This window comes from Montipora foliosa, chromosome 12 (genome assembly GCF_036669935.1).
Source record: "Montipora foliosa isolate CH-2021 chromosome 12, ASM3666993v2, whole genome shotgun sequence".
Classification (NCBI taxonomy): Eukaryota; Metazoa; Cnidaria; class Anthozoa; order Scleractinia; family Acroporidae; genus Montipora; species Montipora foliosa.
In genome coordinates this window covers 8,548,324-8,560,823 of record NC_090880.1, presented here as the reverse complement: position 1 = coordinate 8,560,823, position 12,500 = coordinate 8,548,324, and the positions used below count along the sequence as shown (strand labels likewise).

Sequence of the window (12,500 nt, the reverse complement as noted above, 5' to 3'; positions counted from 1 at the left end):
GTCTACGAGATGTTGTATATGAAGGACATCAAGCCTTCTCTAACTCACAAGCCGAATCCATCAGTGCCAAACCGTTTACATGACAACCACTAGGAAGGGTTACGTTTTTGCAAACGTGACACTTTCGTACATTTTTTCCCCTTATTGTGTTTCTTACCTTGGGAATTATACCCATAAGACTCTCATTGTTTAAATGTGTTTTAAAAATCTTTTAGCGTCTAAATGCTTAATCGCTTCCGATTATCCTTCAAAATATTGTTCTTTTATCCTTTTCTTGAACGTAGATTGGGATAACAACTTTGTATCATTCTCAACAGTATTCCAAATGGAGGGGCCTATGAACTGAATGTTAAATTTACCAGAGTTAGTTCTTACATAAGGAAGATGGTAAGACTGTTTTGCTGCAAATCTAATATTATTGTAAGTATGGACACCAGTTTAATTAAATTTAATTTATAGGTTCTTAATTATTGTATCTTGTAACTTAAGATGTATTTTAGGGTTTACGAAATTTGTTTTTTTTCTTAGGTGACCAGATTCGCTAGAGGGGACTTTCCTCTTAGCTGCATATTACCGACATGTTAATAAAGTATCATTGTCACTACCATCAATCATCATCATCATCCTCATCATCATCATTCGTTAGAATTGTTTTCAATTGAATGTCTTGAAACTAAAGCAAATGCTGTAGCAAATCGTGGCAGATGCAAACAACGTGATAACCCAATCAGAATTCGAAGCAATTATTTTAATTATTTTTAGCCGGGGGTGGGGGGGGGGGGGAAATTGCGTGCAGGCAAGTCACGATTGGTTTTGATTTTGCTTGTCATTGGTTGAGAAAGCGGAGCGATTTTTGTCAACCAATCACAGAGCGACGTAATGGAAAACCAAAGCGAACGAAAAAAAAAACAACAACAAAAAAAAAAACAACCAGAATTACTTGTGACACTCATTTGAAACCCAAACATAAATTTGAGCAACACAACATTTCATAACAAGAAGACTTTTTGTGCCATTATTGGTCGCAAGAGTCAGTTGGAAAAGAACTCTTACCTGCCACATATTTCTCTTGCAACTTATGCAATTTGACTTGTGCTTTGGTAACCACACCAAATCCCACTTGTCCAGCTCCTCTCAGAGCCCAGAAAAGCTGCTCGTGCTCATGCAAAGATGCCACAATCCGTTGACCAGTGACAGTAACCATCTCCATTTGAAGACAGTTGTCTACCGCTAACCCCTGGGTCCTGCTTAGAAACCCAAACCCTCCACCAAGAGTGAGTCCAACGACACCCACAGTCGTGCAGGAGCCATTCACTGCAGCCAGGCCTTGAGGGCATGTGACATCACCAAGATCCTTCACGGTCACGCCTGCTTCGACCCAGGCTGTCTCTGTGTGGCGGTCGATGTTGATACACTTCATTGCCAACATGTCGAGAACAAGCCCATTGCGAATGATAGCTAGACCTGCAAAATACGGCAACTCTAAGTTTTTGAACACTTTCTTTAAACATCTTAAATTGATCCCCAACAAGCCTGATGAATGTCAGTTTGGGCTTTAAGACCACGAGGAACCCCTGTATGCAAAGCTTCTACTGTGGAAATGATTCATCAACTGGGCTTCACTCTAAAAGAGAGGCTTATAAAAGCACTCAGAAATACCCTTATGGCTAACTAAACCAAACTCAAAACAGATGGTTAGTTAATTTTGTCGCCCCTTGATTTTTTGTTTGTGGGATTGACTGTTTTCCTTGAGCGTGCTGTGGCCAGATTCATACCAGTTTTTCCGTTTCTGAATCTAACTTCAGCATAACTCTAGCTGTGCTTTGATCTCAACTTCACCAGAGTTCTTGGGGTCAATCATTCGTTATAGCGGACCTCAGCGCGCCAAAGACGCGCGCGCGGAGCACCATGGTTAAGAAGATATGGTAACCCATAGATGCAAAAAATTTTGGTTTTGAGCTATGACGTCATCGTGCGACTGTCCGCCCTGTGACCGGTATCACGTGACCATATTGCGGGTTCAAGTTTAGAGCTCATCAAGGTGGCCCTGCTCTAGCTAGTTTACAGCATACATCTTTTATATTATGGTCAATTGACACCTGTCAAAACAAGGTATGCACTGACCAGTATCACATAACCATATCGCGGGCTCAAGTTTAGAGCTCGTCGAGGTCAGCTGTTTCTTTAAATTGACCGCTCACCAGGTACTGGTTTTCGATTGGATCGCAGACTCAAGCTAGGTTAACTTCTTGTAATCCGGACACCTAGACATAAACGAGGCTTAATTTTTCGCGCACTTTCTGTGGCTCGACGCTTCTACACGGTCATACTACGTCAACTAAAGCTCTTAACAGTCGATGCTGACGTGTGCTTAGATGTAATCGCAAGGGCCCGAGCGCAATTAGGGATTAATTTCATGGGTATTTTCAGAGTTTTCACAAAATTTGGGAGGAGAGCAGTTTGGAAAACTTTGAAAATACAAGTAAAATTAATAAACAATCAGGATCAAGTAATATACCCTCCGTCTCAGCCAATCAGCAATCAGTAATTTTGCCCAAGATGTGATAAAGGTGAAAAACGTTTTGGAAAATAATTTTTTCCTGCATTTTTTGCCTGTTTCAATCCATTTTTGACATATATACAGATGTGACCAAGACCACACTGGTGGCTACGCAGTTATTCAAGTCAAGCATCGGAGGGATGTAAACTTAAAGGTGAGTGTTTATTTTTAATGTTTAGAGCTGCTTTTTGCCGTGTATTACAATTTTTGGCATATCTTATTTTGAATGTGATAAGGTTGCATGATGCCTGGACGACCTATGACAGAAGAGCAGAAACGAAAGAAGAGAGAAAGAGAACGAGAACGACAAAACAGTATACCAGTAATAGCTCAAACTTGCAATTGGTGGAAGATGTTACTCCACAAATTCTTTTCTTGGGCACTAAACCGTTTGTTATTTTTACGGATTCGTTACTTCAAATGGATGACTATTTGTAAAAAGTAGTGTACTCTTTCTTTTCCTTTTTTCAGGAATGAAACTCGAATTTTTATTCACAACTGGATAACAATCATCTGCACTCTCTTTGGACATAAAGAAATAGTTGATTCGTTTGTTTGTTTTGCTCTAAAATGCGATCGAACAAGTGTTTTTTTACTCTGTTTGCCTAACTGTTTTTCGATGTGCCTCGACAGTGGCAAAAAAATTTTGCCCTTATGTTAAAAACACGTAATCGCCATTAGTTCTCGTAAACCTACCGAGAAATATCACTAGCTTGTGTTTTCAGAAATTTGTTTAAAGCACGTACAGGTAATTGTTGAAGATCTTGTTTGAAGTTTTTCCTTTCTTGGTTGCCGTAATTTGCCAAGATTCTGGTTCCAAGCTAAGCCGGCGTGTTTCAATCAAATATATCAAAATGTGAATGATCTCATTCTCAGAGATAAATTGGATTAAAGTACATCATTTTTTTGTTTTTGAACTGGCAAAGTTTCTAATGATCTGTCACATCATAAGCTACAATGAGCGACAAAAGTGTTGCGACACTTGGCAGTAAAATTCGATTTTCTGCGTCTTGGATACATTTCACCCCCCCCCCCCCCCCGGCCCCCGTTTCCCCTTTTTTGGAGAGAAATAAGGTGGAGATGACCAACACCCTAAAATTGGCGATGTCACGCACTAATGTCACGCAAGATTTCACTTCCAAAAAAAGTGATAATTTCTTTAAATTTTTGTACTGATGACTTAGGCCCAGTTCAGACGTCGTGCTTCTGCCGTGCCGAACTAAACTCAGGAATTAAGTTCGACAAAAGCACGGCAGAAGCACGGCGTCTAAATCAAACTTTTGAATTAAGTTCGGCAAAGCAATTAAGTTCGACATCCTCTGTCGTGCTACACGACTCTGGCACGGCAGCGATTCAAACGTCGTGCCTCTGCCGTGCCAAACAAAATTCATAAATTATATTAATGTATTTTGGCAGAATTTTGTTCGCGCGAGGAGTTACGAGGAGACCACGAGGAGAATTGAGTGTTAAAGTAACAACATGGCGGCTTGGCGAAGAAGTGTTCATGTGAACGAAATTTCATCCGCCGAAGAGCAAGCTGGTGATAAATCATGGAACGAAGACGAACCCTTTGATGAAAACATTCCATTAGCTGGCTATGAATGTGGAAGGGAAATTGGCGAAGAAGCAGCTAGCGACGCTGAATCTGAAATCAGCAAGTCTACGAATTCCGGGAGCAATCGGGCAAAGAAGAAGAAAGTTGGAAGAAAATCGAGTTGGAAGGAAGACGACATTACAGATATGGTGGATATTGTTTGTAATAGCGATTATTACAAACAAAGAATTATCTTCACGAATTCAAAAAACTCAAGAAACAATGAGGTATATAGCAAGTTGCTCAAAGATATGCAGGAACGGTTCGAAGCACGTGGTCATGAGGTTCGGTTCACTGTGGAGCAAGTGAGAAACAAGTTAAAAAAGCTGATAAGCGAATGCAAAAAAGTGGCTCTCACCGTGAAAACCGCGACAGGTGTTAATCGCTTCCAAGAGGAAAAGAATTATGGGCCATGGTTCCCCATGCTGTTTGCTCTCGTGAAAAGTCGAGATTCCTGTCAGCCTGAAAGAGCAGTTGAACCAACTGATGGGAGCAGTGAAAATGTAAATGAAGAATCAAGGGCAAGTCCAGCAAGTGTACAGGACAGCGATGAGAGTACAGGTAACGGATCGTCAGATCGTAGGAAGCTTTTTGTACCAGTCAAAAACCGAGGGAAAAAAAGGAAAGAAGTTGCCTCAAGTGCTGTTGAATGCATGGAGAAGTTGTTAGAAAGAGACCCAACCAAAGATCTCCTTGAGTTTTATCGCGAAGAGAACAAGAAGGCTAGAAGACACGAGCTTCAACTCATGCAAATGATTATGTCATCACAGCCACCAGCCCAATCTGTTCAGTGTTCTACTCAAGGAAGCTACCAGCCGTATGGTTACATGTCTGTCCCACCCCAGCATGCTTATGGATATATGGAAAGTGGAGGTATGCATCAGGTGCAAGGTGGAACTGCATCAAGTGTGGCGAACAATAATTCCCAAACTTTCTTCGACCTCTGACTTTCAATTAATGACTGGATCTTTTTCCACAATATTTGTTGTGTTGTGAGTAGGAAATATTTCTAAATTTATATTTGTTGTTTAAATCTTCAGGTGTTCAGAAACATGGGAAGCTATTCCAGAAGTAATAATTGGGAAATTTCCATGCTTATATTTTTGTGTTTTTAAAGTTCATTATTCTACTTTCGTGTAGCAAAAATTCATCAGCTTGAATGGATAAAAATAATTATTGATTATTTATGAAGGGATCCTGTAGTTCTGAATGCAGATCTATTGTCTATTTTCCAATTGCCAATAATTCACTCGGATTGCCCCCAAATTTTGCCTAAACCATTTTTGTGAAATGCTCTTGGGAATATGCAGACCTCCCAAGAGCATTTGGCAAAAAAAGTTTATGCAAATTTGTGGGCAAACAGAGTGAATTATGGGCAACTTGAAATTTTCATTGTGATTTTGGCCACTTTGCTTCTGAGCTACTCTTCCTCTTTTTATATTTGCAATTATTTAATATATGCATTTTACAGATATGGACACAACCTGCGAAGGATCTATATGTTACATAGGTTTGAAAATTGAGCAATCCTCTCCCATCGTACCAGGATAGCACGTGATTTCACAGGGAAGTTGAGTTAAGATATCCATTAACAGTGATGTCATGTTACCAGTAACCAAACAATTTATTGCTTGTATTAGAGAAATCATGTTCATATACCAAGCTGACAACATAATCATCATGAAGGATTTAAATACTATAATTATAATTTTTAAGTTATCATGTTTTTTGAAAAATAAAAACATCTTGCTACAGAGATAGTACAAACTTATTTCATTTTTTTTTTCATGTAACTTCAGTAAGAACATAAGTAAGTAAGAACATACTTCAGTAGAACAAAAGTCTCTGCTTAATGTTCCACCTGAAAGGTGATGGGAACTACACTTTTTCTGTGACAAAAACAACACCAGGTTCTTTATCAGTCATATTCAAATTCAACTTTGTAGTGATGCCTAGAGGACACAAACAAAAGAAATTGAACCAGAATGTTCATGCATTCATTCATTTTGTTTATGTCTTCTAGGCGCCTAGGCCTCGCTTCCAAGTTGAATTTTATCATATCAAAGGAATCCTTTTGAAGAACACGTCCCTTTACAAAGGAGCCCTTTTGGCTTCTGTGGTACACTTGAAATTTCAACTTAACCCTTTCACTCCCAAGATGTAAAATAATGTTAATTCTCTTTACTGGGTGCTATACATTTCTTTTAATGTCAGTTTTGAGAATTTGGCAATTGAGGCAGTATCTCCCAGGGGATGGGGATGGGGATAGACTTCTCTATTCTCATCACCTCTCTGCTAGAAAACATACTGATCTTGTAAGGGAAAGTACATATCAGTCACTGGAGTGCAAGGGTTAAATATAAATCAAGTCTTCAGAATACACCTTGTCCTTGTTTTTCTCTCCACAACTTCTGTGTGAGCACAGTTCTTATCCTGCTTGCCTGTCGACAGTTATCCCTTATTGGGCGACAGTTGGTCATGTTCAAGAGACGCCTTATAACATCCCTGGGCCTTCTCTGGTTTGTTGCTGGGTCAATAGTGGCATCCAGTTGTCTGCTCAAAGTATCCCCCCGTTCAATACAGATGTTATGCAACAATACATGCAAGTGTATCGTCTCGAACTTCTTCTTGGGTGCTCTCACACTTCCTAAGAAGCACTCGCCACCTACCTTTGAGCCCACCATAGGCATCCTCAATGATCATTCTTGCTCTGCTGAGTCTATAATTAAAATATTGTTGTGGGGGGGTCAACACAGCACTCGTATTAGGTTTCATGAGCCAGCTTTGAAAAGGGAAAGCAGAATCACCCAAAATTAGAGGAGGGACACTAACACCTTCAATGTCTTTACCTATATCAGGTATTACTTGCCCAGCTGTTATTTTACTCCAAAGGTTGGTTGATTGCAAAATGATTGAATCATGTGAATTTCCCGGGAATCCACAGCTCGCCCAAATAAATCTACGCTTTGCATCTACCAAGGCAATTAGGATGATTGAGTAAAAGTTCTTATAGTTGTGGTATTCTTTGTTTGCCTGTAATCCACGTGCAGGGCATTTTAATGGGATATGACATCCATCAATGGCAGCCCAGCTGCATGGGAATTGCCACACTTCCTCCATATCCAAAATTTTGTCCCGGAATTCCAGTTCGTTCCTCGGAAAGTATTGTATTGTTCATTCCACAGATTGTTGATAATTGCCTTTGTAACGTCACTTACTATCCCGCAAACTGTTGAGACTCCAAGGCCGGTCATTTCAGCTATTGTGTAGAAGTAATCTCCTCTGGCTAAACGGTAAAGGCACACTGCCAGCCTAAATGCTGGTGGAATCGGATCTTCTGCGACAGTGTCGCATTGCAAGTCGTGTTCAATGCGGCCAAGAATAAACCTGAAGGTTGCCTTGGACACACGGAATGTCTTCTTGAACCTGGCATCACTGTACGTATTCCACAAATGTTCAAACCATCCGTAATTGTGTCGTGGTAGTCGTCGACAGGATCGAACAGCAATGGAGTTTTCGGAAGAAAGCAGGAGTGTAGTTAGGAAGCAAATTCGCAATAATAGCATTCGCCTTGCTTGCAAAATGTGAAGTATTTTCTGCATGCTTTCTCTCTGTCTTCTTCTCGAGTCTTGCAATAATTTTATCAGCAGGAGTCTTCGCTGCGGCGCCATTGTTTTTGTTTCGTCACCGCTGACTAATTGTTGCGTGGCTTTAGTAACTCCTGAATTTGGTACGACTATGGCACGACGTCTGAATCAAAGTCGTGTTTCTGCCGTGCTACAGTCGAACCTAATTGGAATTAAGTTCGGCACGGCAGAAGCACGACGTCTGAACTGGGCCTAGGCTTGCCATAATTTTCCCATGAGAAGAACCCAAATCCCGGAATAAGGCAATGGCAGGAATTTTAATTAAGTACTACACCGGTTATTGTAAAAGAAACAAGTTTACTGTTTCAGACAATGAGCGACAAAAGTGTTGAGACACTTGGCAGTAAAATTCGATTTTCTGCGTCTTGCATACATTTCCCCCCTTTCCCCCAAAACAATGATGATTTTTCTATTTCTTCGACTGCACAGACCACAGCGCCTACACAACATTGAATTGGGGGACCGGGGGTATCAGAGACGCTAGATGCAAATAAAATAGAACAAATGCTCAAGTATCGAAAAGCGTCTTTTCCTAAGAGTGTCTCAACTACTTTTGTCGCTCATTGTAGTACGTCTGTAATTTCTAATTTTACCGTGATTCTTATTTGCTGCCTTTTGGCAGTTGACTCTGAAATGGTTTTTTCTCCTTTTTCGTTCGCTTGCTGAGGATTTGGTAGTTTTCTTTTAAAACTCATTCGATTCAAGAAATATTCATTGCCTAACCGGTGAATTCCACGGTAAATCTCATTTGAAAAACCGATATCGCACTCATCACTTCATGATTCACGCAATATCGGTTTTTCGCGTGAAATTTACCGTGGAATTCACCGTGGATTAGGCAATGAATTTTTCTACAGAAGAAGGCCAAGAAAATGAGCTAATTATAAAACCTTTTATTTTCACTAACCCTTCAGCCGCCAGCAAGCGGGATAAATAACCCGGGACCTCCGCTTTTAGGCTTGGCTAAGTTTGTATATTATTACTTTTAACGCATAAGATGATGAAAGTTAATTTGCAAGACCAACAAAGTTGTTCGCAGTACCTTTGGGGTCATGTCCTCCACCAAGCACTGATACTTTAAGCTTATTGGCAGTGGCGAATTGGAGCACGTGACATACTTCATCCACGGTCTTTGGCCTGACGAAGGCTCTGGGTTTGTTGGATTGATTTTCATTGAACAATCTTCTCATGGACTTTTCATACTCGTCCTGTCCTTCTTCAGCAAATGGCAATTCCGGTAATTCTTTGCACAAGTCCTCCATGACATGATCAGCCTTTCCTTAGGGTCATTCATAATTTACACAACGCCGCCTCCTGCAAAGAAAACTCTTTTTAATGACATATTGTGGAAGTTTTTGAACCACGAACACGTTCAGCCATGTAATCCTGAATTACCACAGAATCAGGCTTAAAATTACATGATTCAAGAGTAAACTTTCAGTCAAACAGAGCGCGATCACGATATCAATTTTCTGAGAAAATGAATGGACTTTAACTGCAGTTTGTTTTCAAATGTTACCATCTCGTTCAATCCTTAGGCATCCGCGGACCTTTCCTTTCCTAGAAATCAAATTCATTTCAGGCTTAACTGTGTACTCGTTGGGGGATAAGAATCTTCTTTTAGTATTGAAGTCATTGCATTTAACGTGGGCTGCGATTCTCAGAAAAAGGAACTAGGAGGGCATGGTGGACATCACAAAACAATGGATACACACCCTGCACTGGTTGATAGCGAGGTTGTTGAGGAGAGGGTCAAGGTGAAGATTCCTATAAAAACGGGAAATAATAACATTTAATGCATTAGTTTTAGTCACAAAATCTCCACGCTTGCTCAAAGAAGGATGAATTATGTCACTCCTATTCCAGAGCAAAAACGTGGGCAGGATTGGGCGAAATGTTTCACTATTTGAAAATATCTGTCTTCGAGACTTTATTTTCTTTAACAAAATTTGGGCAAATACACGTAAAGTAATCTTCATACCTAGCATGTAATGCTGCGGGTTTGGTTTTAATTGTCTACCCGGCGCGAGGACAATAATCCTTATTGTTATATAGCTGGAGTTTTTCCCACTACAGCGCGCCCATTCATTGGCTAGTTCATGGTCACATGGCATTTAACAATGAAACTGTTTACCGCAAATGCCATGAATGGGCAACATTGCGAAAACTATGACGTCAAACGGGGAACAGTTCACTCTTACCCGCAAAATGTTGACCGCTGTTGCACGTGATCAGAGCGTGCAGTTGAAGGTGGCCTGATGTTGTCGCTGGAATCTTCCCGCTTCTTACAAAATGTTTGACCCATTTGTTTCGAATCTCAATGTTTCCCTCGGCTGCGCCTCGGGGAAACATTGAGATTCTCGGGAAACAAAATGAACTGTTTCCCTCGGGACCAGTCATTAAGTGTTTATTATATTGCAGTCCGTGATTAATTCAAAGTGCACCGTTGCAGTGAAATTCTACGAAAAAGCGGAAGTAAAAAGGTTGGGATGGTGACCATGGAAAACTACATGCATGGCTTGGAAACAAGATGTCGAGCTGAGCGGAGGGAGAACAACAACAACAACAACAACAACAAAATAGTTTATTTGCACCACAAGTAAACAGAGATACATGAAATAAGTAATAGGTACAATGCCCCCTAGAAAATAACTAAAAAGCTAATTTAGCTAGGAGACAATAAATAATTTTATGTCTAACGGTAAAAAGTCGATTCAGGGAGACACAAATATAATGATAAAAGACAGGCAAACACAAAGAGAACAACAACAACAACAAAAAAAAACAATGTCACTTCAAATGGACTGGAGTAAAGACGAAGCATAAATAATATATAGATTTGCAGCCAAGCCTAAAAGCGGAGCTCACTGGTTATATATTCTTACTGCCTGTAGGGTTAGTGAAAATAAAAGGTTTTCGAATTGTCCGCATTTTGGTGTTTCCGGTTTCTTCCATATAATAATTCATTGCCCAACTAGTGAATTCCACGGTAAATTTCACCCGAAAAACCGATATCGCATGAATGGTGAAGCGATGAGTGCGATATCGGTTTTTCGAGTGAAATTTACTTAGCACTAATCGTGGATTAATTCCCTTTAACCCAGGAATAACATTTATCCTTAGATTAGTTTGTGTTCCTGAAAGTACAACTAGTGCTATCCAAGGGATGAACTAAGGGTTAAATTTAACGCACCAAGGGAGGTGGATTAACTCACTAACCTTCGGATTAAAATTTTTCAAAACAACAAAATGGCGGACTTATTGTTTGATCTTTTGGCGGTTCCGCGTCAAGAAAAGTATAGGCTGCATGACATCGACTTAACAAACTTTTCTGAAGACGAACTCAAGAGCCGCTTTCGTTTTGCTGGAACTTCTGCGCGAAGATATTGAACGAAGAAAAACTTCGCAAAACCATGCTTTATCGCCAACTGTTCAAGTGGCGTTGCGTTTCTTCGCCTCTGGAAGCTTTCTCAAAGTACTTGGCGATACCGTAAGACTGCCAAAGTCCACCGTTTCCCGGACAATTCGAGACGTTTCTGCAGCATTAATCCAAAAGCGGAACGAGTTTATCCACTGGCCGACTACCGCCGATGAGTGCGAGTAAAGGAAGGGTTTTTCCAGAAAGGAGGATTCGCAGGGGTGATAGGATGTGTAGACGGAACCCATATCAGACTCCAATGGCCCAGCCAAAATGAAGCGGACTATGTCAATCGCAAAGGATACCACTCAATCAACGTGCAAGCTATTTGTGACCACAGAGGTGAGAAGTTGGGCTCATCAACCGTGTAAAAACCTGTGAAACTCACAGATGACGTAACACAAAGGGAAACAAAAGAGCAAAAAAACATCAAACAATAACCTAACCCTACCACGAGCTAACAAAACAAATAGTTTCACAGGTTTTTACACTGAGGTAAACCCAGAAGTTGGAGGTATTCCTTTATCACTTTCTGGGGGAGAATAAGTGGTTATTTTTTATGTTATTTTATCCATCAAGAGTTTCTTAACTAGATTTTTAAGGTGCTCAGCATGTACAAATCATAAATGCAGGGACCGAATTGTGATACAGAAATACTACTCTTTTCAGGCATCTTTACCAACATTATCGCCAAATGGCCAGGAAGTACACACGACAGTTTCATTTTCACAGAGTCTGTTATCGGACAGCAGCTGCAAACCCAACCTCGAACACAAGAGGATGGTTTGCTCTTGGGAGACAGTGGCTACACATGTCGTCCCTTCCTTATGACCATACCTAAACCCATCCAGTGCCCAACAGAAAGCCTTCAATAGAGCCCTCACAAAGACCCGTGTGGCTATCGAAATTTTCGACCTCCCTTGAAACGGAAGCCACAAAAAGGACTGACTGACGCTGTAAATAATTTGTGTCTAAAGCGCCTTCCAACGGCTGCCACAATTCAATTTTTTTTGTACACACTTCTTTGATGTTTTTCAAGTCAATATGACCTTACCAAAGTTATGTTTCACTCGATTTATGCTGAGTGCCTGGAACGCCATCATGGGACCTTTAAACTTTACTTCAACTAACGTCGGATATTGGCCATTAAAGCTCTCCAAACTACCGTATAGAAGATGTCGGGCTGGCAGAAAAGTCTAACAACGCCAACAGAGAAAGGTATTTCCGATTCCAGTCGTCAACTCTCGAGTCTATAATAAAAGATTAAATTTTCAATTTCAA

At 40.5% G+C, this 12,500-nt stretch overlaps 1 protein-coding gene and 2 pseudogenes across 1 annotated transcript; 1 reads left to right on the top strand and 2 right to left on the bottom strand.

The window, feature by feature from the left end:
- Positions 1 to 838: 838 nt before the first annotated feature.
- Positions 839 to 10,201, bottom strand: LOC137980656 ((R)-6-hydroxynicotine oxidase-like). The gene is made up of 3 exons (XM_068828098.1): positions 10,003 to 10,201; positions 8,844 to 9,080; positions 839 to 1,464 (listed from the first exon to the last, which is right to left on the bottom strand). The coding sequence occupies exons 1-3, from the start codon at positions 10,199 to 10,201 to the stop codon at positions 1,016 to 1,018; spliced, it is 885 nt and encodes a 294-aa protein (XP_068684199.1). The 3' UTR covers positions 839 to 1,015.
- On the bottom strand, positions 5,998 to 7,963 carry LOC137980195 (uncharacterized; annotated as a pseudogene).
- A 1,644-nt stretch (positions 10,202 to 11,845) lies between the features above and the next one.
- The window catches only part of LOC137980655 (putative nuclease HARBI1), a 20,315-nt pseudogene continuing 19,660 nt past the window's right edge, over positions 11,846 to 12,500 (top strand).